The sequence below is a fragment of the Eurosta solidaginis genome, chromosome 2 (genome assembly GCF_040869045.1).
Source record: "Eurosta solidaginis isolate ZX-2024a chromosome 2, ASM4086904v1, whole genome shotgun sequence".
In the NCBI taxonomy this organism is placed as follows: domain Eukaryota; kingdom Metazoa; phylum Arthropoda; class Insecta; order Diptera; family Tephritidae; genus Eurosta; species Eurosta solidaginis.
In genome coordinates, this window is record NC_090320.1 from 7,411,064 (window position 1) to 7,438,644 (window position 27,581).

The window sequence follows — 27,581 nt, forward strand, 5'->3', positions numbered from 1 at the left end:
GCGCGATCAACAATAAGTCAGCATTGATGTCAATCGTTAAAACTGTGCCACGAGTGTCATGTCTATTAGTAGATAATTGATAGCAACCGAAAGTCGCCTTCATGCGTATCCAGCATGTAGCCACAAATGATTTAAAGAAATCGTGCCGACGACGGGTATTAGTGTTAGTCCAGAACATCCCCTTCGGTGAAACTACGTTACAAAAGTGTGACCACTTTAACTAGTTCTCCCTCTCTCCGCAAGGAGCTACTCCCGAAATTTTTGAACGATCCACGAGATTTTGAAGCAAGAAACGCGGATCGTTCCGAAATGGCCGAAACGTCGATTTCTTTGAATACATATAAACATAACCTTTCCACATATTATTTTTTTAAATTTTCGCTCTAAAAGCCTCCCAGATCTTCATCCGCAAGTTAATGATATTGCTCCAGATCGTCAAACAAACCAATAACGTCAGCAGTATGTTTCCATATTCATTAGTTGTGGACAATGTGATACTCTGAAGTTTCGCCATTCAATTCGGAGGTTTACGCCGATCACTTTGACGGTGCGCCGGTCACGCCGCCGCCACCGGTATATAATAGAGCCTACGCCGCCGCCGTCGCCGCCGATTAAGTGATCGCCGTAAACGTCTAATTCCTTTCACGTCCGTAAATACCAATAAACACACCTGTGAAATTGCCGCCTATTAGTGAAAATGAGAGGAATATTCCGTGGTCTGATAGTTATTGCTTTCAACGCTGAATACTAATAAGTGAAATGAGTGGTTTTAAAAGATTATTTTATGGGACTTTAACATTTTAATTACAGTTTGCAAGGAAAATATAACCAATTTATATGTTTAAAACGACTCATTTTGATTTGATCGTTTTATTTGTTAATGTAGATATTTAATTGCTGACATACATATGTTAATGGAGAACCAAGAAAAAAAGCAAAATCAAGCCAAATGAATAAATAAGATACAGAGCTCATTTTAATTTTTTAGATTATAATTTCAAGAACACAGTACTCACTAAGTAAGCAATAGAAAGAAATTACTCCAAGTTTTAAAAAATCTTGATACAATGTTTGATTTCCACCATAGTTTTCGCTTGAAACGCAAAGGTTCTTGTTTACCTTGAGTACGAATTCAGTATAGTAAAAGATCTTTCTCATCCCTACCTTTTACTAAATTGTAGTTATCACATCGCCTTAACCTATTTAAGAGCGCTCCAGTAAAATTACGAATTAGTTAAGAAATAAAACACCCGAATCCGCCAACAGAATTGCTCTGAAAGGGCCGGGACTCAGCATTAAGCACAACAACCGAAAAATTCGCTGCCGATAGTTTAATTTGAGGGTACGTCTGAATCTCTTTCCGCTACGTTAGTTCGGATGGCATGTTCGAGTTCTACGCGTCAATATGTATGGGAATACCAGATCCGCATATTTTTTATTGTTTGGCTGCGTAGTCGAATGCATTGATCTTGTAAGATTTTTGGTGGAATCATCTGTTTTATAATATATGGTTATTTCAAGTTTAATGGGATTGAAAGAAACGTTCGCAAAAAAACTTAATAAAACGTCCGTTACTCATGGTTGGTTGGTTGGTTGGAGTGGCGAGTCCAAATTGACTCCAATTAGCACTCATGCGCCGTTTTGATACCACAAATCGTGAGTTAACCACTGAAGGGGTGTTGTAAGAAGACTAATAAGAATTTTCAAGCGCCTCAGGGAAACCCGTCCCCCTATATCCATCCCGTGAAGTTTATAAATTTGAGAATCTCTCCAGGCCTAACATCCTTGAGTTCTGGTAGGCTTTCGAAAACCTTAACTTGACTTAGAAGTCTGTTGATTCTTGATTTTCTACGTAAGTTCTAAATGGCGTCGACACTTTTGGATGCCATTTATGCTTTTAAGCTTAATTTGATGTTTCTTCGCCATTTCATATAGGCAATTATTGCGATCACATACGTTTTTCGCGTTTTTATTTTAAAGCTGCTAAGTCAAGTCAAGTCTATGCTAAGTATGAATAATGGGAGCTTTAACCCACTAAACATAGGATATATACATTAGACCGGGTCGATTTATTAACCGATATCGCGCCATCGATTTTTCGATAGGATTTGGGCTCAGGAAAAAAAGTTCCACTACGCATACCCAAAAAATAATTTTCGGGCCTGCGAAATTTAATTTTTTTTTTTAACTTTTTTTCGACTTTGATTTTTAAGGTTTTTTTCATGACCTACTAAAAAAATTTTCATTTGATTGCAAGATTTTCATGTATACCCTGTCCGACCCAAAAATGTCCGCTAAAAACGTTGAGGATAACAGTTTTTGAAAAAAAAAAATAAATATATTTTTATTATTATTAATATAAATATGAAAATTTTTTTAGTAGGTCATGAAAAAACCTTTAAAATCAAAGTCGAAAAAAAGTTAAAAAAATGAAATTTCGCAGGCTCGAAAATTATTTTTTTGGGTATGCGTAGTGGAACTTCTTTCCTGAGCCCAAATCCTATCGAAAAATCGATGGCGCGATATCGGTTAAATTTGGTCCATACAAATCGACCCACCCTAATATACGTACATATATATGTAGATACGATATGAAAAAACTTGAAAAGTATTTATAATTTTTATACTCAGCTGAACAGAGCTCACAGAGTATATTAACTTTGTTCGCATAACGGTACCCCGTAAGGCATAAACTAATCGAGATAGAAATATACTTCTATATATCAAAATGATCTGGGCGAGAAAAGAAATTCATTTAGCCATGTCCGTCCGTTTGTCCGTAAAAACGATAACTTGAGTAAATTTTGAGGTATCTCAATGAAATTTGGTATGTAGGTTCCTGGGCACTCATCTCAGATCGCTATTTAAAATGAATGAAATCGGACATAACCACGCCCACTTTTTCGATATCGAAAATTTCGAAAAACCGAAAAAGTGCGATAATGCATTACCTAAGACGGATAAAGCGATGAAACTTGGTAGGTGGGTTGAACTTTTGACGCAGAATAGAAAATTAGTAAAATTTTGGACAATGGGCGTGGCACCTCCCACTTCCCCAAGAAGGTAATTTAAAAGTTTTGCAAGCTGTAATTTGGTAGTCGTTGAGGATATCATGATGAAATTTGGCAGGAACGTTACCCCTATTACTGTATGTGTGCTAAAAAAAATTTGCAAAATCGGATGACGAACACGCCCACTTTTTAAAAAAAATTTTGTTAAGTCAAATTTTAACATAAAATTGAATATCTTTACGGTATATAAGTAAATTATGTCAACATTCAGCCCCAGTAATGATATGGTGCAATAAAATACAAAAATAAAAGAAAATTTCAAAATGGGCGTGGCTCCGCCCTTTTTTTATTTAATTTGTCTGGAATACTTTTAATGCCATAAGTCGAACCAACATTTACCAATCCTGTTGAAATTTGGTAAGGACATAGTTTCTATGACGATAACTGTTTTCTGTGAAAATGGGCGAAATCGGTTAAAGCCACGCCCAGTTTTTATATACAGTCGACCGTCTGTCCTTCAGCTCGGCCGTTAACACGATAACTTGAGCAAAAATCGATATATCTTTACTAAACTTGGTTCACGTACTTATCTGAACTCACTTAATCTTAGTATTAAAATGGGGGAAATCCGACCATGCCCACTTTTTCGATATCGAAAATTTTGAAAAATTTTAAATGTGCCATAATTTTATACCATATACGAAAAATGGAATGAAACGTGGTGATTGGATTGGTTTTTTGACGCAAAAGACAACTTAAAAAAAAAAGCTTTGTAAAATGGGTGTGACACCTACCATATTAAGTAGAAGAAAATGAAAAAGTTCTGCAGGGCGAAATCAAAAGCCCTTGGAATCATGGCAGGCATGTTATTACATATATAAATAAATTAGCGGTACCCGACATATGATGTTCTGGGTCACCCTGGTCCACGTTTTGGTCGATATCTCGAAAACGCCTTCACATATACAACTTAGGGTTACTCCCTTTTAAAATACTCATTAATACCTTTCATTTGATACCCATATCGTACAAACACATTATAGAGTCACCCCTGTCCACCTTTATGGCGATTTCTCGAACTAAGGCCTACTCCCTTTCAAAATACTCTTTAACACCTTCCATTTGATATCCATGTCATACAAACACATTCCAGGGTTACCCTAGGTTCATTTTCCTACATGGTGATTTTCCTTATTTTGTCTACAAAGCTCTCAGCTGAGTATGTAATGTTCGGTTACACCCGAACTTAGCCTTCCTTACTTGTTTTTTTTTTTTTTTGATGATGCTTTGTTTACTTTTATTTGTTTGTTTTGCTTAGAAATACTTAGATAGGACTGCAGCACGTGATAAAATTTATATTTTTTACGTATCTAACAGGTATATAGATCAAATATCTTATTTACTACTGAACATCCGAGTTGAGATGTGTCATGAGCTTTCACAGCTTTGTCGTTTTTATATATGTATGCATGTAGTACATTAGACCGGTTAAATACATATAACTATTTTTTTTCATTCAGACTTTTTAATTAAAACTTTTTACATTGGGCTGTTGATATTAATCATAATTTGAATATGTACGTACCATAGTTTTCGAAATTAATCTTCAAACTGCATACAAATATACGTCTTTGGTTAAAAGGAACATCACCCTATATTGGCGGTCAACTCTTAAACCCCATAGTTTTTTCAAAAAGATAGACGAAATAGAAGAGAAGGAAAAGAGGAAATGAAAATGGAAAAGGGATGGCCAAAACAGAGCGAAGTAGTACGAGGAAGCTGGCAAGATAAGGGAAGGGCAATAAGAAAATTGTGAGGAAGAATGAGAATAAGGGCAGGAGTAAGACAACAAAGCAAAAAAGACGGTAGATGGCACCTGCGACCTAGGACTGATTTGCATGGCAGAAGTGCCCAAGGAAATCTCGCCAAATTACTGAGAAGGTAATGTAGTTTTATTTTTCACCAATGTATACCTTAACCTGGGTCGATTTGTATGGACGAAAGCTAACCGATATCGCGCCATCGGTTTTTCGATAGTATTTGGACTCAGGAAAAAAAAGTTCCACTACGCAACCCAAAATAATAATTTTCGGCCCAACGGAAAATAAAATGGCGAAAGATTAAACTTTTCGACCAAAACCCAAAAAATATTTTTTTTTTTCAAAAAACTGTTGTAAAAAGGTTGGCGATAACTTTTTTAAATTAGTTTTTTGGGTATGCGTAGTGGAACTTTTTTTCCTGAGCCCAAATCCTATTGAAAAATCGATGGTGCGTTATCGGTTAATAAATAGACCCAGTCTAGTATACATACATAGGTTCATGTGTGAAAATCGATGATTTATGTGGGAAATATCTGGTTGGAAGAATAAGCCACCACCTGGCACCGACTGAGTGCATTCATAGAGAACATACATATCTAAACGTCTCTAAATTACCGTAATTTCCACATTACCTAATCAAAACATTTCTCGGCAAAACCAGAGTTCCATTGTGCACTTTTTCTCAAAATCATATTAGAAACAGTTTGACATTTCCTAAGAGCTTTCAAAAATATAATTTTTCAAAGTGTTTTCTTGTGTGACACTTTGTCTTGAGGGCCGAGCGCAAAACAAACATACATACATACGTTGTGATCATGATTCAATTACTAGACGTTTGTTCTTCAATGATGACAGAGCTTTGACACTCCTTTAGTAGTAGTAGTGATTAAAAATTTGTAAATGCCAACAGGTTAAGGGTGAAATAATTAATTTTCTACTAAATATTTCGTGAATCGATAAAGAGATATGCTGGTTTAGTCATTCTTTCAGAATTTGTTTGAAGAATTCCGTACGCCAGAATTTTATTCAAAAAAACTATCTCAAAATTTGTTTAAAAAACTCCCTAAACATAAGATCAATGCATTTTGACATAAGAGGGAGTTAATGAAAAACATTCTGAGATAAGGCGTTCTTAAACCTAATTCTGATATAGGGCGTTTTCGTGACAAATCCTGAAATGGGAAATTTTTGAAAAATATTTTGAGAGAAGACGATTTCGAACTGGCAGCCAACTCTACTCAGCAGCCGCAATGAACTGACAAAAATAAAATAAAATAAAATGGCTTATTGTCTTAGAACTTTATATTCCGGCCTTGACTTTGACAGAAGAATTAAGCCTTTGTGTGGTCCTGCTACACAGGGAGTATTTACCTTTTTATTCTGAAATTTCGAAAGTTGTTTCCGTTTAAGTATTAATGGAAGTGTTTCGGGTAAACCGTTAATTAAGAATATTCGGAACACGTTCGTTTGATACTACCTCACGAGGTCCGAATACTCCAAATAAATATATACACGATATTCAAAATATAAAACGATGCGACAATTTATTTAATACAGACGAATATTCCGAAAATAGGGAATGAATAAGTTAACACGTTCAATGAGTACATTTCGTTATGACATCTCCATTATTTACTAATGACATTTTTACGTGAATCTATTTACTAGTCGAGTTTTTGATGTTGACCGATGAATTTTAAATTGCTTTAAGTTTCGTGTGTTCATAGGATTATAGAAGTGCATGATTCCTTGGTGTCCGTACTTTACACCAAATTGTTTAACAGCAGCAATAGATCATGGCATAGTTAATAAATTCCTCATAAAATAAAAATATTCTAAGCAATTATGCAGCTTAGTACTTATCGGGAACTGATTCCTTCCTAATCCTACTACTCAAATTTTTCGAAAAATCGCAAAGAAACAACACAGTTAACGGATGTCAATTCGACTTGGGAGCAAAATGGCTGCAATTGTCAAAAAAATGTGTCAGCCGAACAAACCTCTTGTGATTGAATCATGCGTTGTGATGATTAATTTCCTCTTTTTTACCAAAACTTTTTGGATTCTGAATGTCGTTTTTGTTAAACTACACTGACGAGCACATATGGAAATATTTGTGTTTACATTCACAATTTACATCACGATAATTATCATTCTGAAATATTTATTGCACTTATTACGTAATTTATGTCCATGTTTCTTTATCAAAATTACAAAAAAAAAAAAAAAAACGGAAGATATCTTCGCTTAAATTTTAAAATTTTAAAGCAAAACGTATTGAAACAAGTGCAAAACCAAAACTAAATGGTTCTTGAATCATCCAATCTGTTTATTTTAAGCTAAATTCAAATAAACATAGTATTATTCTACTAGAGCGGAAGTATCGATAGCTCCGAGAAAGTGGCGAAAAGGTTCAACTCAATACCTTGCAAATGGAATTATCAAGGCACCCATTTGAGTTAAGAATGATAACCATTCCCTTTGGAGCTCCGCCTGCTGAAAGTAGTGTCCTCAAAGTAATTACGGACTTTTTTATTTTTTTTTTAGGAAAAGAGTGTTTTAAATATTGTTATTATTATTAAAGATGTTTGCAAGCTCTTCTTTCTTTGCATCGTTCTTTAAATATAATAATCCATTTGTATATGCAGGGCATAGTCTCTGCTAGTATCAGTAATAATATGGTTATGACTATGACAACTTTGCCGCTTCCAAGTCCAACGCTGCTTCAAATTTGTTTCCTGATAACTTATTTGTGGGTTTTGCACTGAAATTCGCCAGGATTTATTAAGAGGTGCCATAAATAAGAGGATTCAACGTCTTAAAATAAATATTGTTGTTTTAACGTTGCGCTACTAAGTTGCACGGGAGATTGTTGATGTTTATACAGAGGAGTACCCAATAAATTTCTCGTTTTGACAAAAGGCTTTCCTAATCGTCTGTCAAATGGGTGGATGAAATCATGGCGGAACTATACAGGTGAACCTCTTTCCACATTTTTGGAAATGTTTTGGCAGCCGATGACGGTTTTAAACTGTTTTTCGCGGAGAGCGGTTGAACGGGTAAAAAATTTAGCACCCGTGTTTTTATTCTTAAAGTTGGCATAAGTACGCTTCTTCATATACTCCATTCGAAGACTTTTGTATAATTTTCTGTAGGTCTCATTTAGATGCCCTTTACATTTTCATACTAAATTTGTTCAAAAACCCCATATCTGATATTCTGCTCCTTTTTTGCTTCCCTGCGTCGATGCCGATGACAGCAACCCCGGTAATTTTGATACTTCGTTCAGGGTCAAACTCATGTTCCAGCAGGTACCACCGGGTTCCACGCCAGTTTGACACTTCGGTTAGTGTCAAACGGCAGTGCGTTAGAAAGAGAGGGAAACAAACATATCCTACTTGTAAACATGTACTATGCAGGTGAAGACCGAAAATCAGCTGTTTGGTACCTTTACCATAAATTCCGTATTACAATCTTTTCAGCTTGTGAATATTGTGATAACAAAAGAAAATATATAAAACCGAAAAGAGGGAGTTGTGAAAGTTCAGTCAAATAGCCTAATTAGAAAACACATAAATTTCATAACCTCTAAATCATATTCTATGCTTGGCTTTGTGAGGCGCAATGCTTAAATGCAATGTAAGCATCTTTGCTCACGCTATGGAAGAATCCTGAATGTAAGCGTAAGGTGTAAAGTGTAACCGTAGCGTAGTCTATGTAACGGGTTTATTGTATGGGATATATGTGTAGATTGTAACTGCATACGTAGTGAGAAGTGTTGTAGGCGTAGTGTATGGGATTGCTGTATGGAAGAGAAAAGAATGTAAACGCAACTGAAGTCACTACACTGTAGCTTAATGTGGCAACAACGTACGTGGTCGAGTTGAAATGATACGATAAGAAGGCAAATCAAGGAAAGAAAAGAAAAGAAAAGAAAAAGGAGACGGAAAGAAAGGAAAGCAAGTAAAACAAAAGAACCAATACCGGACGGCGTGTTATCCACTTCTTATCGACGAGTTATACGTTTGTTAATGATGTGTTATCCAAGAGATATAGACGATTTATCGGTTTATCATCGATTTATTATCGAAAAGTTGTCGATTATTTGTCGAAAGTATTATCTTTATGCTATTTATTAAGTTATCGATTTGTCATTGGTGTTATTAACTTTCTTAACAAAAACCTATCGATTTTTTATAGAAAACTTATAGATATGTTATCGTAGTGTTTCCAATCGGTGCCTTATCGATTTGTTATCGATGACTAATTGGTTAGTTATAAAACTGACACCGTTATGAAGCTGATACATGTTGGTTATGAAAGTGATACCGATAAAACTTCAATAAAATCGATGACACCGATGAACCCGTCGATAGCAAGCCGATTTCACGGAGTTTCGATAACCTAGATAGTTCCATGTGGTCACATCAAGTCAATCACGCTACATTCGGTTTGGAGATATTTGAACATTATAACACTCATCGAATATTCCGAGGAATGTTATCGAACTGCTAGAACTAAGTTATGTATTAGACAAACACGGGAACCAGATCTTTCAAGTATGAGAACGACTTTCATTTTTACATTGAGTAATTTTATAAACTAGTAGTAGTAGTAGTAGTAGGTGTAGTAGTAGTAGTAGTAGTAGTAGTAACTAAATAACCTCAAGAATATATTGTTTTACTATTATTACAGGTCCTGCCCATTGGGCCAAGCAATTTCCACAAGCATCAGGGCACAGGCAATCACCTGTAAATATTACACCCGCTACAGCTAAAAAAGGAAGCGAGCTGAAAGCTGCAGCTTTGAAATGGAAATATGCCCCTGAACGCACTTTGAGTCTCACAAATCCAGGTAATAACAAAATTAAGTAGGTACATTAGGTTGCACCTTAATTTGGAACTTTGTCCTACAAAAGTCTTTATAATCAGAGCATTATTATTGGTACAATAAGTACGATTGAATACGCCACTACGATGGAACCAGTTAGGATTCTCTTTTTAGTCACATACATATATACATAGTGTTTACGTTTTGGAAGTTGTTGTTTGGAGTTCGTATATGTGAGATCCATCCAATGTTTAAGTAAATATAAAAAAATGTAAAAGGAGCACCGGACCGGACGAACAGGTACACAGATAGACTCCCAATTTTTCAGTAGGTTACCCACAACCTCCTAGCGGTGGATTAAGTCTTACATATTCTATGGGTCATTGAAATTAATTCACTGAGAGGGCCCTCATCCAAGAGGAACTGAAGGCTCTACTGTACAAAAATTATTGGACGAACGGACTACCTAGTTCGCTACCTGCGCTTCCATGGGTCTCCTAAAGCTACATAAGAGGAGATAGGTTGGCGCAAGGGAACTTAAATGACAGACGAAGCGATACGCGTGTACACCGATGGTTCCTAAGTAGTGGAAGGGGTAGGATCTGCAGTATACTGCGCTGATCCGGAAATAAACAGATCTTACAAGCTCACAGATCACTGTTTGGTTTTTTCCAGGCGGAAATAGGAAATAGTTGCCGTGACTAAATCAGTAGAAATACTGGAGGAAAACAGCTTAAACTGCAGCCGCGTCAATTTTTATATTGAGAGTAAGCAATACCTAGAAAGAATCGGACTAGAGAGAAATATACAGTGTCAAAGATCATGTGCAGGTCTTCCAACCTTAGACTAACAAAGTTACTCTTATCATTGAAAATGGTGGACTGTAGGCTCGTTATGGGTTTTCTGATTGGACACCGCCTTTTGACGTCACATGCTTTTAAATTAGATCTCTCAGTCATAGCAGATTTAGAAAGTACAGGTTGGAGGAGGCAACAAGCGAGCACATAGATAGCTTCTAGTATCTGACAAGAGGACGGAGTTGTTTTATAAAATAGGTGCTGGTTTCTGATCAGGTTTTTCAGTTTGGTTGCTGAGCAAGCTTCTGGTAACACTATGGACCTATTAAGTCTATGCGCGGTCCTACGGACCGGCCAGGTCAAAGTAACCTAACCTCTCATATAAATGGTATGAAATAAAAATGTAAATTTCCAAGCTCACGCTTACCGAATTTAGTATTTAAGACCTTGGGAATGGAGTTAAAATTATAAAGATAAAAAAGTTACCCACGAATTTGGTCAATATTCAAAATGTGTATCATTGGCCAAGGCAAAGTTTACTCAGAACTATGACAATTAAAATATAACTAAAAAGCAACTGTTCCCCCAAAGAAAGTGGAGCCCCACTATTCCAAAAAACAAAACACATAGTCAGACATCCAAATATCTTAAATTTTACATCTGTAATATCAGTAAGATACTTATTTAAACTTGTAAAAAATAAATCCATTTTTTTTATCACTGAAGGCTACTGCTGGAGAGTCGATGTGAAGGGCGTAGATTCTGAGTTAACTGGCGGCCCTTTGGGCCCTAATCTCTATAAATTGGAACAATTTCATAGCCATTGGGGATGCACAGACGACAAAGGATCCGAACACACCGTTGACGGTGTATCATACGCTGGGGAATTGCATCTCGTTCACTGGAACACAACTAAATATAGGACGTTCGGTGAGGCAGCATCTGCTCCAGACGGTTTAGCTGTGCTAGCAGTTTTCTTTAAGGTGAGTGTGATGGATTTTAAATTAAAATTAAAAGTGATCGTACGAAATCGGATGTTTGAGTTTCGAAAACAACCTTCAAAGGTTTTTGCAAAATTTTCCTGAAGCGACAGTCCTCTTCCAGACATGGGTCCTATGCACGTGGGTACTACCACATTTCTACGGTTTAAAATCTTGCTGTTTTAGCGAATACTGTGTAGAGTCTTTCTCTGCTGGACTACAGGTTGATTGCATTTACACTGACTTTTCCAAAGCTTTTGATAGAGTTCCCCACACAGTTCTGATAAAAAAGTTAAGCGGTCTCGGTTTTCAGTCAACGTTTCTTTTGTGTATTTGAGTAATAGACACTGCATTGTTACTATTGATAGGAAAATGTCTAGTCCGTTTGTTGCGACTTCTGGCGTTCCCCAGGCAAGTATACTAGGCCCACTTTTATTTTTATTATTTATTAATGCCATCAGCAGTTGTTTTCGTTTGCAAAGTGTTTACTTTATGCAGATGACTGAAAAATATTCTCAGCTATTAAATCGCCAGAAGCTGCCATAAAGCTGCAGGATGATGTAAATAAGCTTCACCAATGGTGCCTGAATTCCTGTCTCTCTTTAAATACGCATAAATGCTTCCAAATTAGTTATTCAAAATCAACTAACGTTTTGTCGACAAAATATGGTATATCTATGAACTTCAATGTGTTGATGAGATTAAAGACCCGGGTGTCGGTTTCGACAAAAGGTTTTCTTTCATTAATCACATTAACTACGTAACACCGAAAGCATATTCTATACTCGGATTTGTACGGCGAAATGCCTCAAAATTCTCAGACCCCTATACCTTTAAGCTGCCCTACACGTCATACGTTAGATCTCATCTTGAATAATAAAATTAAAAAAAAATAAATTTCCTTGATACCTCGACTGAAGTGCGACAGATTTTATATGACCACGTCTGGTCTTCTGGGTTATCAAATCCTCCTTATCCGTAAGTATCTTTGAGACGCCTGAACCTGGCACTCAAAATAGCACGATTGTTTCGTGTTAACCAAAGTAACTGTCAACATCTCTGCTGATTCGTCCTTAATTGGTCATTGCGGCTTATATATGTTTATCCAGGCAAAATATTAAGGAATTCCTCGGAAATGATAAACCTCTAATCTGATCAAACTTAATTTGTAGAATAATATAATCCCTCATGCCTACCACTATTATCGCCAATCTAAACTACCCAAACGGATTTTGCTCCTTTCGCCGGCTCTGTGTACAAGTACGCGGCAACTGATTTTCATACGTATAAAAAATGTGGTCCAATTTACATTGCGATGTCCTAGGCTAGGATCACCTACTTCAGCTCGGAGTACTCCTTCCGATTACTCCATGGAACACTTTCCAAAAAACTGGTTAGTAGTATACTCCCAAGCAAAAATAGCGCTGGGCCATGTACGTCACACTGGAGTACACCCTATGACAAATATGGTGCGCATGATCCACCCATTTTTTCCAGGGTCGCTCAAATACTCTTTATTCTACAAATAGCTAATACAGCAAAAGACACAAAATACAATCAGTTGCAAACCAAAAGCCAATAATTCCAAAATATTTCGAACCGAAACGCAATAAATAAATTTTTTTTCAGACCAAAACGCAATAATTACAAACAGCTATCGGTCTGAGGAAGGATACTCATAAAGGGCATAACAGTATCCTAAATAAACTTCCGGGGTACATGTAGTACCGAGACAGATTACTACCTTCGCACATTGAAGCTTGAGTACAGGTGTAATACAGCCATTCCAAGCACGACCGAGTGGAAGAGAAACCGGTCATAAGGGTCGACGACATCCAAATCTACACTAACGGCTCCAAGATGGAATCGGGAGTGGGGGCCGGAGTCTACTCTGGGTCCCTAGATTTGTCTCCATCATTCAGACTCCCATGGCACTGCAGTGTGTTTCAAGCAGAAATCTTCGCGATTTGGAGGGGTGAACGTAGCTGGTAAGGTTTGCATCCTGTCGAATAGCCAAGCAGCGATAAAAGCGCTTTCCTCGCCACATATTAACTCAAAATTAGTGTGGGCTTGTAAGCGACTCATACGTAGTTAACCACCAATCTAGAACTATGCGTTATCTGGGTCATAGGGGGATATAGGGTAACGAGAAGGCCGACGAGCTGGCATGAAGAGGCTCATCGAAGATGAGCGAGGAAATAAACAGTGTCGAAGTAGGCATACCCTTAGCAGTAGCCAAGGGGAATATCCAAAGCTTCTACTTGAAGAAAGCACAAACAAAGTGGAATAACCTCACCACCTGTGCAATATCAAAATCCATTTGGCCAAACTATGATGGAAAGAGGACGAGAAGTCTCTGAAACTGATAGCAGTCTGCAGCGGTCACTGGGCAGTAGGTACGGATGCGGAAAAGATGAGCATTCCGTATAACGACCACTGCAGAAGCTGCAAAGATCCAAATGCCAGGCAGACAGTAGAACACTTTATGTCAAAATGCCCGGCTCTAGCTAGAGCCCTTCTAAGGTTCTTTGGAACCCCGTTTCTAGAAGACCTCAGAGGTTTATCAGTGATAGCAATCTCGAATATCTTTAATTTTATCAATTAAATTTTAAATTTTATCAAACCCTCTGGCTGGTTGTAGTACATTGACCGTAACATTCCGTAGGTTTTATTTATTTATTTATTATTTAAAGTCGACGACAAACTATGGTCGACTGCATAATATAAAAGATATATAAATATACAATTCAAAAGATAAAATTTAAGATATATCGAGATTTCAACAATGTTATATTACAAACAAAGAAATATTAATGAACATTACTATTTAATTTCAGAATATAATAATAATATGAAATATGAGCAGAAATAAGATCTTATGCCGAAATCTTATACTGGCGGAATGCATCAGATTCCGCTCAGCATGATTTCGGAATGCAGTGGATTCCAATCTCCCTGTTGGAATGCAACAAGATTCCAATCTCCCTGTTGGAATGCAACAAGATTCCAATCAGCATGTCATGGGAATCCGGCAGTGCTAAGATTAGTGTAATGAGGATGCGCCATCACAAGGCATAAAAAAGTAACATGACCTGTGTTGTTGGAATGCACCAGACGAGTTACATGGCATCAAAACGGCTTTAAATAGATACTTGGGCACCTAGGGTCGCAGCCAATTCACCTACCTACCTACCTAATCGGTTTTAACTTCAAATATAGTTGTTCGATAAATGTGATTTTTTGTGTGTATTTATGTTCTTTCATATCATATGTAGGTATCATTGCATCCATTGTGTCATCTGCCTGACAGGATGTTCAATGGCGCATACCTACGGCTAATTTCAGTGGGTAATAGAATGACACGAAAGAAAAGAACACGATAATATCTTAGCTTAGGACATCACACTTGTCTAATCCACAATGCTGAGCACTTTTTTCATTTATCTAGGAGTTTGATATGAGTCACTTATTGCGGTTTGATTTGGAACTCTTCATACATAAACTCTTGAAATATCGAAAACATTTCGAAAAAAAGGTCAACTGTTTTTCAATAATTTTTGTTTATTTTCAGGCCAGCGACTATCCACATCCCGAACTGGAGAAAGTCACTAGTCTGTTACCATTCGTTTTACACAAAGGTGATCGTGTCACCTTGCCCAATGCCGTTGATCCGGGCAAACTGTTACCCACAACAACAACATATTGGACATACGAGGGTTCACTCACAACACCACCATGCTCCGAATCGGTTACCTGGATTGTATTCAAAACACCAATCGCAGTGTCTCGCGATCAATTAAATGCAATGCGTAATTTGAATTGTTATGATGTAAAGGAAGAGTGCCCCTGTAATGAAATGAACGGAAAAGTCATAAATAATTTCCGACCACCATTGCCTTTGGGAAATCGTGAACTACGCGAAGTTGGTGGACATTGAACAAAAATTACAGAATTGGAAAAACGAACTTAAAATATTTGTAAACGCTTTTCTTGGTGCCTTATAATGCGCATACTATATGTTTTTTGTATTGTAATTTTCGATGGCGTAAAGTTCCAAAAGTTGTTTGTACTACTTAAGATTATGTAAAAAAAAAAATGTAATTTAGTTTTAAGCGTATTTGAAACATTGTTGAGGTTTCAAATGATCTGTTTTCATTATACTATACGTTTTGCAACAGTATTTCAGAATAGTTAAATTGTATTTCAGAAAAGCTGTAAAGTTTTCAGAAGTTGTTAAATAAAATTTTGAAATCTAACCATTTCGAAAAACTCAATGTATTTCAGAAAAACTGTAAATGTGTTTCAAAAAAGGTCAAACATGTTTCGAAAAATATCTTAAACATATTACAGAAAGGCTTATATGCATTTAAGCAAAGAGAAAACGTATTTCACGTAATCCTAAATTTATTCCAAAAGCTTTAAACTATTCCCCAAAATTACAAACTAGGAAATTTACAAGATCTTATAAAGCCTTATGTAGTATTTTTTTGAAAAACAACTTTTGTGAATACTACATTAGCTAATTTCCACTGAGCTATCGAGCTCTGAATGAGGATTAAATCACACTGCAACGATCTGGATCAGTTCTATGAGAGTTGGTAGCACTCAACTCATATGTATACTTAATATGGTTCCTGTTATTTACAATTTTTTCCCCCGAATTGCCCTAAAATTTTAGTTTAAAATTGAAGACAAATTATCAAACTAATAACTAGATTATTAGTTCTATACACTATGCCACAAATGCGATACACTACACAAAAACTAGTTCCCCCATAAATTCAGAAAACAAAAATTCGGAATCAAATTTTTTCAGAAAACATTAGTCAGAACCCTTTTTGCAGAAAGCCAAAATTCAGAAGTCAAAATTCAGAAATCAATATTCAGAAGCCAAATTTCAGAAGTCAAAATTAAGAAGTCAAATTTCAGAAGTCCAAATTCAGAAAGTAATCAGACAGCAAAAACATTAAATTTTGCGCAAAATTTTATGTTTTTTTGTTGTCTGATTACTTTCTGAATTTTGACTTCTGAAATTTGACTTCTTAATTTTGACTTCTGAAATTTGGCTGATGAATTTTGAATTCTGAAATTTTTTCAGCCTGGAACACATCAACGTCGAAAGAAGGCGTTATATCCAATCGAATTATGGAATATGTATAATATCTCCAAATTGGGTGAAGTCCGTACAAATAATTCTATCGAAAGGTGGCACAACGTCATTGGAAGTGCGTTTGGGATACACCCTAACATATTTAATTGCATAAATAAAATAAAAAACGAACAGGCAATAATAGAAACAAAACAGCATCAATTTTCAGCTGGAGGCGAGCCATATCGGAAACGCAAGATAAAATATAAAGACTCCGTTTATTTAATATTGTAAGTTCATTTGAAAAAGATAAACGCCAAAAGATTTAATTAATTACATGCTTGCTATTGCACACAATTTAAAAACATAATTCCTTCCAAATAAATAAACGTTTCTGAATTTTGAGACAAATTTTATGTTTTTTCTATCGTCTGATTACTTTCAAAGTTTTGACTTCTGAATTTTGCCTTCTGAAATTTGACTTCTGCAATTTGACTTCTGAGATTTGGCTTCTGAGTTTTGATCTCTGAATTTTGTCTTTCTGAAAAAATTGTTCTGACTAATGTGTTTCTGAATTTTTGTTTTCTGAATTTAGGGGGGGGCACCACAAAAACTATGGATCGGGCGTCGATTTTGGATCGACTCGGAGTTCTTTTCCGGTTTTTTTTTTGTGAATATATGTACATATGTATGTATATCGACAGAAGAACAATTTTTAATTTTACATACACATTATTGATTCCGAAGTTAAACGCGTCAGTTTTAACTTCCAATACATTTTCACAGAGTGGATTTATACAAAATTTATTAAATGCCCTTAATATATATACGTGGAAAGTCTATGGTTTTTGTAGCATGGTCATGGTTTAAAATCAGTATTCTGTAATTATTTTATGGTTTAAAATCACTATTCTGTAATTATTTTATGAGCTTAATAATTATCGTACGCCCTAATGCTACCAAGTGAAAGGGGTGAGCTGTTAAAAATCTACAAATAATATGAATATACTTAAAAAAAAACTAAAAAACTACAATCCACTTAGATATTTGATGTTGATCAAATTTTAGATATGTGATGTTGCGAAGAGCTACAGTGTTTTTGCTGGCGTGGGCAAGTTATGGGAAGATCTTCACTGGTTCGGAGAAGCAGGTGGGGGAAGACTTTGATCTCTCTTGGTGTCCCCTGTTGGCGTCAGTTATCGCGAAACAGGGTTAGCTGGAGTGACTTGTTACGCAACGACCAGCATCTCCTAAACGGTTAAGTACCAATTAAAAAATGTATCTTCCAACCGCGAGGAAAAGGACCAAAACAAACCAAAGAATACCTCCAAGAAAATTTTTTTCCGCAATAGCGACGACACTTGAGACTACTGATCTCTTAAGTGAAGTTTCAGCATATTTAAGGGTTAAAGACGTATCAACCAAGTGAAGAAGGATGAATGAAAAATCAATAGGGGTGGTCTCCAACATTCGTTCTTCTTTCCCTTTGCAAAAATAGCACGTGTTGAGGCATCCATTATATTGGTAACTCATTTTTTTGCCACATACATAAAAACCGATTTCAAAACTTTTCGAAATATTTTTTCACTTATTTCATAAGCATTTTCCACAAAGTTTAAGAGAGTTATTTTAAAATTTTTTTTTAAAAATCAAAAAACCATTATGGCCGCCAAGAAGAGTAAATGGTTTTACCTGGTATACCATGGTTATTTGCTCTCATTGGACGAGTTCGTCTTTGAAATTTGAAAGCAACCATGACCCATGGCGGAACTAGGGTGAGGTGGCAGCCAGCCTTCTACCTACAAACATAAATAATTTGTTTTATGTTTATAGATGGACCAATTTATAATATTTGTGTTTGCTGTGTTGAGCACATATGGTCAAAAATTAAAAACAGTTGTTGTTTTTTTTCCCCGACGCGTTTCAACGTTCTTTTTTCACGTCATCTTCTGGGGATTTCTTTAATGATAAATATGCAGAAATAATATACATATTAACATTTTGATACTTTTTTCTAACATTTTCTAACAATTAACATGAAACTGACACATCATACAAATTTTTTATTTACTTACATTTATTGTATTATAATTAAATTAACTATTGCACTTTATTTTAATAAATATACATAAACAGTTCGCACTTGACAATATCAGCAGCGTCTACTCAGCTGTTATTCAGAGATGTAAATCAAAGTAAACAAAAATGCAAGTGCGAACTGTTTATGTACCCTGCAAAAATTGTTGGATTACGTGTTCCATTTTCTTCATGTTCGAGTACTCTAACAATACTCCTTTGCAATGCGTTTGCGGACCACCATCAGCCGATCATTGCTCGTTTTTTAAAGACCGTGATCACAACACGATGACGATCGAACAGAGTTGCCAAAAGTAAAATATTGCATACAAATAACTGATAATAAAATTTTACTTTGGCAACTCTGATAAAATGCAACACCGCACTGATTTTATGTATACATACTATAGTATAGAGAAATATTAGTTTCTTTATTCACGCAAATGGTAAATAACATAAGAATATTCGTAGTATAAAATATAAAAGTTGTATTGCCCCTCTTCATTTACTTTCATTTTAAATTAAATTCACTCCGATAATTCTTTCCGACAACACAATTCCTCTTTAGTACTTTGGCATATGATCCTCTGTGGGTGCTTCATGGAGTACTACAGTGAAAGTACTTTGGAATATACTCTCACGTATGTACTCCATGGAATACTCACAAACAAACCGAGAGTGGGATCACCCACTCCTCTCCTAGGACATCGCAATGTTAATTGGATCACATTTTTTGTATGAATACAGATTAGATTTGGAGCAGTCCTATACTCCCAAAGGAGTATTCCTTACATTATTTATAGAGTACTCGCGTTTTTTGATGGGTATATTTGTTAAAATAAAGTGCAATAGTTAATTTAATTATAATACAATAAATGTAAGTAAATAAAAAATTTGTATGATGTATCAGTTTCATGTTAATTGTTAGAAAATGTTAGAAAAAGGTATCAAAATGTTAATATGTATATTATTCCTGCATATTTATCATTAAAGAAATCCCCAGAAGATGATGTGAAAAAAGAACGTCGAAACGCGTCGGGAAAAAACAACAACAACTGTTTTTTTAATTTTTGACCATACGTGCTCAACACAGCAAACATAAATAATTTGTTTTTGTAAATTCGATGGACAAATGTCAAAATCGTACTGCGCGCCGCAAGCGCAAAGCGTATTGGTGCAACCTTGCACCTGTTAACTGTTAGATCTCTGATATTTGCAATGGTTTGCTTTGCTTTTGGTTTTTGCTTTCAGCTTTGTTACTATTTCCTATTTCCGAAATTAAAATAAATTATTGTATAAATTTTATTATATAAAATAGATTTTCCGTTTTCGGGCAAAAAAACTCTGTTTTCTTTGGCAATACAATAAGAAAAAAATACTCTGCTTTCTTTTGTGAGTTGGGGAGGTGGTTGTGGTGGTGTTTGGCAAAGAGAAAGGAGGGTGTGGGTGTGGGTAGAAAATTCTCTGTTATTACTTTACTCTGTATTAATCACAACTCGTTTTGTAGCGAGGTATTTAACCACTTCAATAATTGCCGCTAGATGGGTCTAAGTCTCTTTTGCGCGCCTAGCCTAGATAGTTGCAAACAACGAAGGCAGCAGAGCCAACCGTTGGATTACAAATTAATGCAGATAAATATCAAAATCACAACGTTGTTGTTGCGTTTGCACGTTACATTTTTATCGAGATCTGGATCAGTGTTCATTGGAACGCATAGCATACCAAACCTTAATTTATGTAACCGCTAACTCATCTGACTTTTTCTGAAATAAGGTTCGATTTTTATGAAATACAATAGAGCTTATCTGAAATATTCACCCCTATCATGCATTTCGACTTGGATTGAAATTTTCTCCGTTTGACAACTTTGGTATCATGCGTTCCGTTTCCGTTCAGTTCAACTTCGAAATTTACAATTCTGCCTATCATGCACTTCGATCGTAGCTCCGTTTTTCTAAGTTGCAATTTTGTTGGCGAAGAACTTTTTGTTTTTTTATTTAGATGTACAAATTATATTAATTTGCGTAATTTTTTTTTTAATTTTCTTAAAATGTAAGTAAAAGTTGTATTTAAAAGTTGTAAAACTCACGATATTTCCAGTTTTTGTGCTCGAATGATGTTTTTTTTGATATGCTTTCAGGTCAAAAACAACAACACCAGAGCAATATGGAAAATTGGCAGATATGATGGAGAGTAAGCCAGATATAGCCAACGGTTTCCACCAGCGTCCGGAGGAAGATATGCAGGCTTTTTGGGAAGAGGTAGCATCTAATTTGAGTGCACTTGGTTCACCATCAAAAGACTCTAATGCATGGATTGTAAGAAAATTCTCCACTTTCACGTGCAATTACTTACTCTGAGATGCGCTGCCCTCCTCCTCAACCAGTAATATCGCCGCGGATAAGGATTCCATACTTACGTTTAATAAAAATATAAAAATTTTACTTTTATTTATTTTCTTTGAACAGCACTAATTTGTGTATTTTTGCTTTGCTATGTTCCATTTTCACATATTTCAAGGCAAACAGCTAATTTCGAAAGAGTTATAGCTCTTCCTCTTCTTCTTTCAATCCAATTGCAACGCATGATACCTACTTTCGACTCCGGCGGAGCGTAGAGCGGGAACGTAATCGAAGTGCATGATAGGGGTGATTATTAAACTTTTTTTAAACACGATTGAACAATTCTGAAACTCATTTGCGCTTTTCCGAAATACAGTTGAGCTCTTTTGAAATATATGTATTTCCTCTTTTCGAAAATTCTACTGAGCTATTCTGAAACACTGTTGCAAATGTTGTAGTTGTAAGTTGTATTTACAATGTACAGTAAGTATGTAAATATATGTTTAACATAACTACATACATACATACATACATACATTGATACGTATGTACATACATATATATTCATATACACGTTTATTCATGTTCGTATATTCTTCGCACGGAGCATTTACATTGCTGTTGTTGCTAATCCATTGTATGACAATTATTTAAATAAATAAAAAATTATACCATTGTTGCAATTAACATTTGTTTTTGTTTTTATCGGCCTATTGATAAATGATCCAAGGTTCGATTCGATCCCAAGGCCATGTAACGTACACCTAGTGTCAATCCGCATCTTTGCGCAATCAAGGTGGATTGCCCCAGCTAGCTCAGTGTGAGGGGTCGGGGCCCTTTGCTCCCTGCTGACACAATCGAGCGGGACAAGGTGCGCTCAAAGCCCAACGCGGGGAACACCCACACCCTGACAACGTCTCCTGCCTTGAGAGCTCAGCCGGGCATATGTTACGGGAAGTATACACATTTATAATATGTGTATATAAGAACTATTACTTTATGTGCTTTTTTTAGGTAAACTTCGGAACGAGCGTTTTATGGAAACGTCCATCCCGCCGACTTGACCCACATCGACGGGTGGTATCCACGCAAGTAATGAAATATATTTATATAAAGTTAATTACATTTTGTCCTTCTTTCAGGTTATCGCGGCGGCTTTCTAGTATTAAGTTATTTAGTATACAATTACGTAGTTTTGAGTTATTTAACCGTAAGTTATTTAGTTCTAGGTTAACTAATATTAAGTTAATTATTAAACGTTAGGTTCTGTAGAATTAGGTTCAGTCGAATTAAGTTATTTAGGATTCGATTACTGTTTAAGGTCCTTGGCGTGCCAGGCCCCTAGACTTATCCCTGCCAGTGACTCTAGTAGGTACATATTGTTATTCAGCGCCTTAGTGATTCGGCACTTAGTAAACTTGCGACAAAATTTAGCGTTTACATTTTGTTTAAAGTCGCTAAGTACAAAGTTTCGTTTGTATATTTCTTGGCCAGGCTTAAACTGTATTTCGCGGATCCTTTTGTTGTAACGCGCCGCGTTACTTTCATACGCTTCATGTAAGTTTTCTTGTATTTTCTCACGCATTAATCTAAGCTTGTCACTATGATCAAGTACAAACATTTCGTTGTCACTAAGACAACTCAATTTCCTTGCGAGGGCGTAATCCGCGCCGTTCGTGAACATATTGAATCAGAAGAGTGCAAAGTATGGCAACATTTCGGTCACGGAATGCACCGCACTACGAAGGGAACACTCAATATCGGTTAGGTATAAATCCTAATCCCTTTGGTCATTTTCTAAATATGATCTGATGGCAGCTAATACAGACTGGTTCGCCCTTTCAGCAGCATTCGACTGCGGTGAATAAAGACTGTTTTTAGGTGTCTAACCCCGTACGTTTCCAATAGCTCCGAGAACTGTTTGGATACAAATTGTTTACCATTATCGGAATGTACTATTTCCGGAACACCAAACTTTTGAAATATTTCATCGGTTATAAATTTAACCACATTGCTTGCGGTAGCTTCACGCATCGCCTTTAAAAAGATAAACTTAGAAAAGTGATCAACGACGATAAAGATAAAACAATTTCCGCGTTTAGACCTAGGGTATTTGCCTAAGAAGTCGATATATATTTTCTGAAATGGCCGGACTGTTACCATTTCTTTACCGATACCTGGCTTCATAACTGCATTGCAAGGTTTTGCCTCTTTACAGGTTTGACATTCACGCACGAAGTTGCGAACCCGTAGCACCATGTTAGGCCAATAATACAACCTCTTTAGCCGATGCAACGTTTTCGCCATACCCCAAGAGCCGCTATCTCGGGGCAATGTGCATTTTCAATGAGAGTTGAGGTCAAAGCTTTGGGGACCCACAACTTCCATTCTTTCTCCGCTAACTCTAAGTTTTTAGACAAAAACTTTTTAAACACCATCCCGTCTTCTACCTTTAAATCAGGAAGCCTTTTTTTTTGTTATTTTCTATAGTATCAATTAGTTCTTTGTATTCTTTGGATTCAAATTCCATCGTATGCATGTTGCCTATCGGGGATTCTATAATCTCTTCGATGCAAAGCGAGAGCGTGTCAGCCACTATATTATCCGAACCTTTACGGTGTTCTATCTCCAAATTAAAAGCTAATAAATCATCCAAGTAAATAAAAACGTTCGATTTCATTCGTTGTGGAATGACCCGATCCATCAGGCGACATAATCTTTGTGCAGCGTTGCACAGTCCAAACGGCATAGTTACGAATTGATAGAGTGGGCGTCCAGGCACAGTGAAAGCGGTATAGGGTTTGCTCTCGTCGTCTAGTTCCATTTGCCAAAAAGCAAATTTTAAGTCGACGCTACTTATAAAAAGCGTGTCGTCGATCCGACTTAATATTCCTTCAATATTTTGTAGAGGATAATCATCTTTAACCGTGACAGCATTTAGCTTACGAGTATCCAAACAGAAGCGATTCTTCCCCGGCTTTCGTACGACTGTCGTCCGGTTGCTACACGGGCTCTCACTCTCCTCTATCACGCCCAACTCCAACATTTTGTCGACTTCTTCATAAACGATCGCTTGCATTGCGGGCGAAAGTGGATAGTGTCGCTCCTTGATGGGCACTGCCTCGTCGACAAGCTTGATCGTATGCTTTTCCAAACTAGTGCGTCCCAAACCGTGTTCTTCGTATGTTCTAAAACGTTTGACTACCTTTTCCAACCGCTCTTTTTGCTCTGGCGTTAGACTGTAGGACGCGACGTTTATTCTTGTCTTCTTCAGTCACCATCTCTTTTTCTATTTTGGTCAAATCAATTTCATTCACGGAAATAACTTCCGCTGCCAGCTCAAAAATTCTCCAAAAATCCACCCCAAGATAAATCTTTTGTTCTAAATATGGACATAGAAAAAATGTGATTTCATGTTCTACCGAGTTGAATTTTACTGGTATAGCAATTTTGCCTAAGACATTATGTCTGCGACCGCCCGCTGTTTGAACTGAGGATACATAGCGTTTGATTGGAAGCCCTATTTCCTCTACAAACTCCCTACAGCCACGGCCTAGAATGCTGACTGAAGCGCCAGTGTATAGCAAACCGCGTGTCTGTATCCCCATTATTTCTATGTTGGCGTAAACGCGCGGGTCCGTACTGCTTATTTTCTTTACCGAGGCAACTACCTTTTGTCGGAGCATTTTCCTCTCTTGCCTTTTGTACTTTACGTGAAACTGCTCGGCGTCCCATTATGATGCTGTCAGCAAAAATCCTTTCCCGAGTTTCAAGATATTTTCTTAGCCTTTCTTCATGTGCGGATGTAATTTCCTTGCCAGTCTTTCGTTGTTTTCTTGATTTCAAGATTGTATTAAAATTGCAATATCTGTTCCGGTTGCGGATTCGATATTCGGTTCAGTATTCGTAGAAGCGTCTACTTGGACGAGGTTTGAGTGGAGTGCGATTCCCGCCGTCACAACCGCGTTCCTCGATGCGTTTACCGATGGGTTACACAACGGGCATTTTGGTGTAATCACATCCAGTTTGCCACATTTATAGCAAAAGATGCGTCGCTGAAGCGACATGCATTCCGTGAAAAAGTGGCCATCCGCGCCACAATTCCAGCACGAAACATTCCTGCCACCTACAGTTGCTTATTCTGAGGTTTATGGCGTATTTCCTCCACAGCGATTTGACCTCCATCACCGGGAGGAAAACGCTCTTCCTCTTCCACCTGATCTATTTCATTTACCTGTTGTGTTCTGGGCATAAAACCATTCGATGGGAGGCGATCCCGGCGCTGAAAGCATCGTTCGACTTCCTTACACTCCATTCGAAGCTGGTCTGTGGCAATTAAATGAAAAAAAAAAAAAATTCTCGGCCCACTCCGGGATTAGTGGTGATGATTAAAGAATTGATTGAAGTTTTTTTATGAGAAAAAAAGGGCGAAATTCGAAAAAACTCGAAAAACTGAAAAATTACAAAAAAAAACTTTACAATTTTTTTTGATTTTTTTCCGAAAAGTACATTTAAAAACATATTAAAAAAAACATGATCCGAAACGGTAAATTTTGAAAAAGTTATAGCAATTTGAAAATAAAAACGGTGTTTTTTTGATGGATGAAAAAATTTGAAAAACTTCTGAAAAACGTCTTTCGTAAGCTAGAAAAAGAAGAAAAACTTTCAGCCAATTCTAAAGGGGTCGGGTTCAAAATTGGTCGAAATGGGATGGAATACCCCATATATAGAAAAAAAAATAAAATACAAAATTTTAAGCACTTCCTTTATATAAATGGACAAAAATCAGCGAAAAATGTCTGTATGTATAAAGACATATTCTTGCTCAACTTTGATTTTTAAATTTTAGACATAGAAATTGCAAAAATATTTATGAGAAGTAAAAATATAAAGGTGGAGCGTGGAGGTGGAGGATGATTGACTAATAATATCTCTTTTCTTACCAACTTTCCAATCCAAGTAATGTGCGCTCCACTTTTATATTTTTACTTCTCATGACTATTTTTGCAATTTCTATGTCAAAATTTAAAAATCAAAGTTTAGCAAGAATATGTCTTTATATAAGGAGACATGTTTGACTGATTTTTGTCCATTTATATAAAGGAAGTGCTTAAAATTTTTTTATTTTATTTTTATTTTTTCCTTTTCTTACATTTTCTCGGCGTCTTATCCTATCTGTGAAGTTTTACAGTTGTAGCTCAATGAGAACTTACATAAAAATCAATCCCAAATTCCCTCCGTTTCGTACGATTTTTCTAAATATCTCATTCCGTGCGCCCCCTGGCGAATCTTTTTGTATCGTGTCATCGGCTGTCATCTACCTCTGAATTAAGTTTGAAATTTTAAGTCTCTAGCTCATCGAGAGGTTACTTAAAAGCTGGTTTGAAAATTTTCAAATTCTTATCTGATTATTTGGATCCGTGCGCCACCTAACGGATTTTTTTTCCTTTTTTGCATTGTCATGGTGTTCTAACCTATATGTAAAGTTGCACGCTTGTAGCTCAATGAGAAGTTACTTAAAATTCGATTGCAAGATTTATATGAAAAGCGGACAAACATTCAACCGGAAGTAAAATGGGAAAAACATGGTGATTGAAAGCGCCTTCACATATACAACTAAGGGATACTCCCTTTTAAAACTCTCATTAATACCTTTAATTTGATACCCATATCGTACAAACACATTCTAGAGCCACCCCTGGTCCACCTTTATGGCGATATCCCGAAATGGCGGCCATCTATAGAACCATGGCCCACTCCCTTTTAAAATACCCTTTAATACCTTTCATTTGATACCCATGTCATACAAACACATTCCAGGATTACCCAAGATTCATTTTCGTACATGGTGATTTTCCCTTATTTGACAAAGGATGAAGGAAAATCGTTCCAAAAAACGTCACCCTTGATCTATAATTTCGGACTCTTATCGAACTCATATTTAAGAGCCTTCCGAAACTATTTCATGGGTGATTTAAAAAGAAGCGATAAACAAATGCGTTCGAATTTAACCAAATTTTCATATTTAAAAAAAAATATTTAAATAAAACCAATTGATAGCTGAAGAAAGATAGCAAAGGCAAATTGCTCCACTTTTTTGTACTACCATTTGTATGTATCCATGAAAAAGATAATTTTGTCTCCAAAGCTCTCAGCTGAGTATGTAATGTTCGGTTACACCCGAACTTAGCCTTCCTTACTTGTTTCAACTTGAGTAATAGCATTTTTAGCTTTATAAAAATTCCCTCTTTTGCTGAGTACGCTCTGATACTCGAGTTGAGCCACTGTTTCGAATCAACTCTTGAGATTTTAGATATAGTATGCCTAGTTATCAACATGTGCTCTAATGGTACTCAAGCCCAAATGTTTGTTGGGTATATTCGACACCATTTCGAACGAACGCAAATAACTGATAAGTTATCTAGATTTTAAACCTGCCAGATCGGCCGCTTAAGCTCAGCTTAAACTTCAGTTAAAGTAGACTGTAAAACTGCGTAGTTTAATTGACAAACTGGGTTGAACTTTTACTGAAAAACCGGGCCTTAATAACACCAAATCTAGGTTTTATAATCGTTTTACGTGATCAGGAATACCATCTGACTTTTCAAGGTATCTACACCTTTTCCAGTTTAAAGT

General features: G+C 36.4%; 1 protein-coding gene across 1 annotated transcript in view; it reads left to right on the forward strand.

Moving 5' to 3' along the window:
* The window catches only part of CAH1 (carbonic anhydrase 1), a 56,622-nt gene extending 39,061 nt beyond the window's left edge, over nt 1-17,561 (forward strand). The window contains exons 2-4 of the mRNA XM_067764244.1: nt 9,527-9,685; nt 11,185-11,441; nt 15,010-17,561. Coding sequence (XP_067620345.1) covers nt 9,527-9,685; nt 11,185-11,441; nt 15,010-15,375 — 782 coding nt within the window. The 3' untranslated portion in view covers nt 15,376-17,561. The remainder of the gene's footprint in view (nt 1-9,526; nt 9,686-11,184; nt 11,442-15,009) is intronic.
* The last annotated feature ends 10,020 nt before the right edge of the window (nt 17,562-27,581 follow it).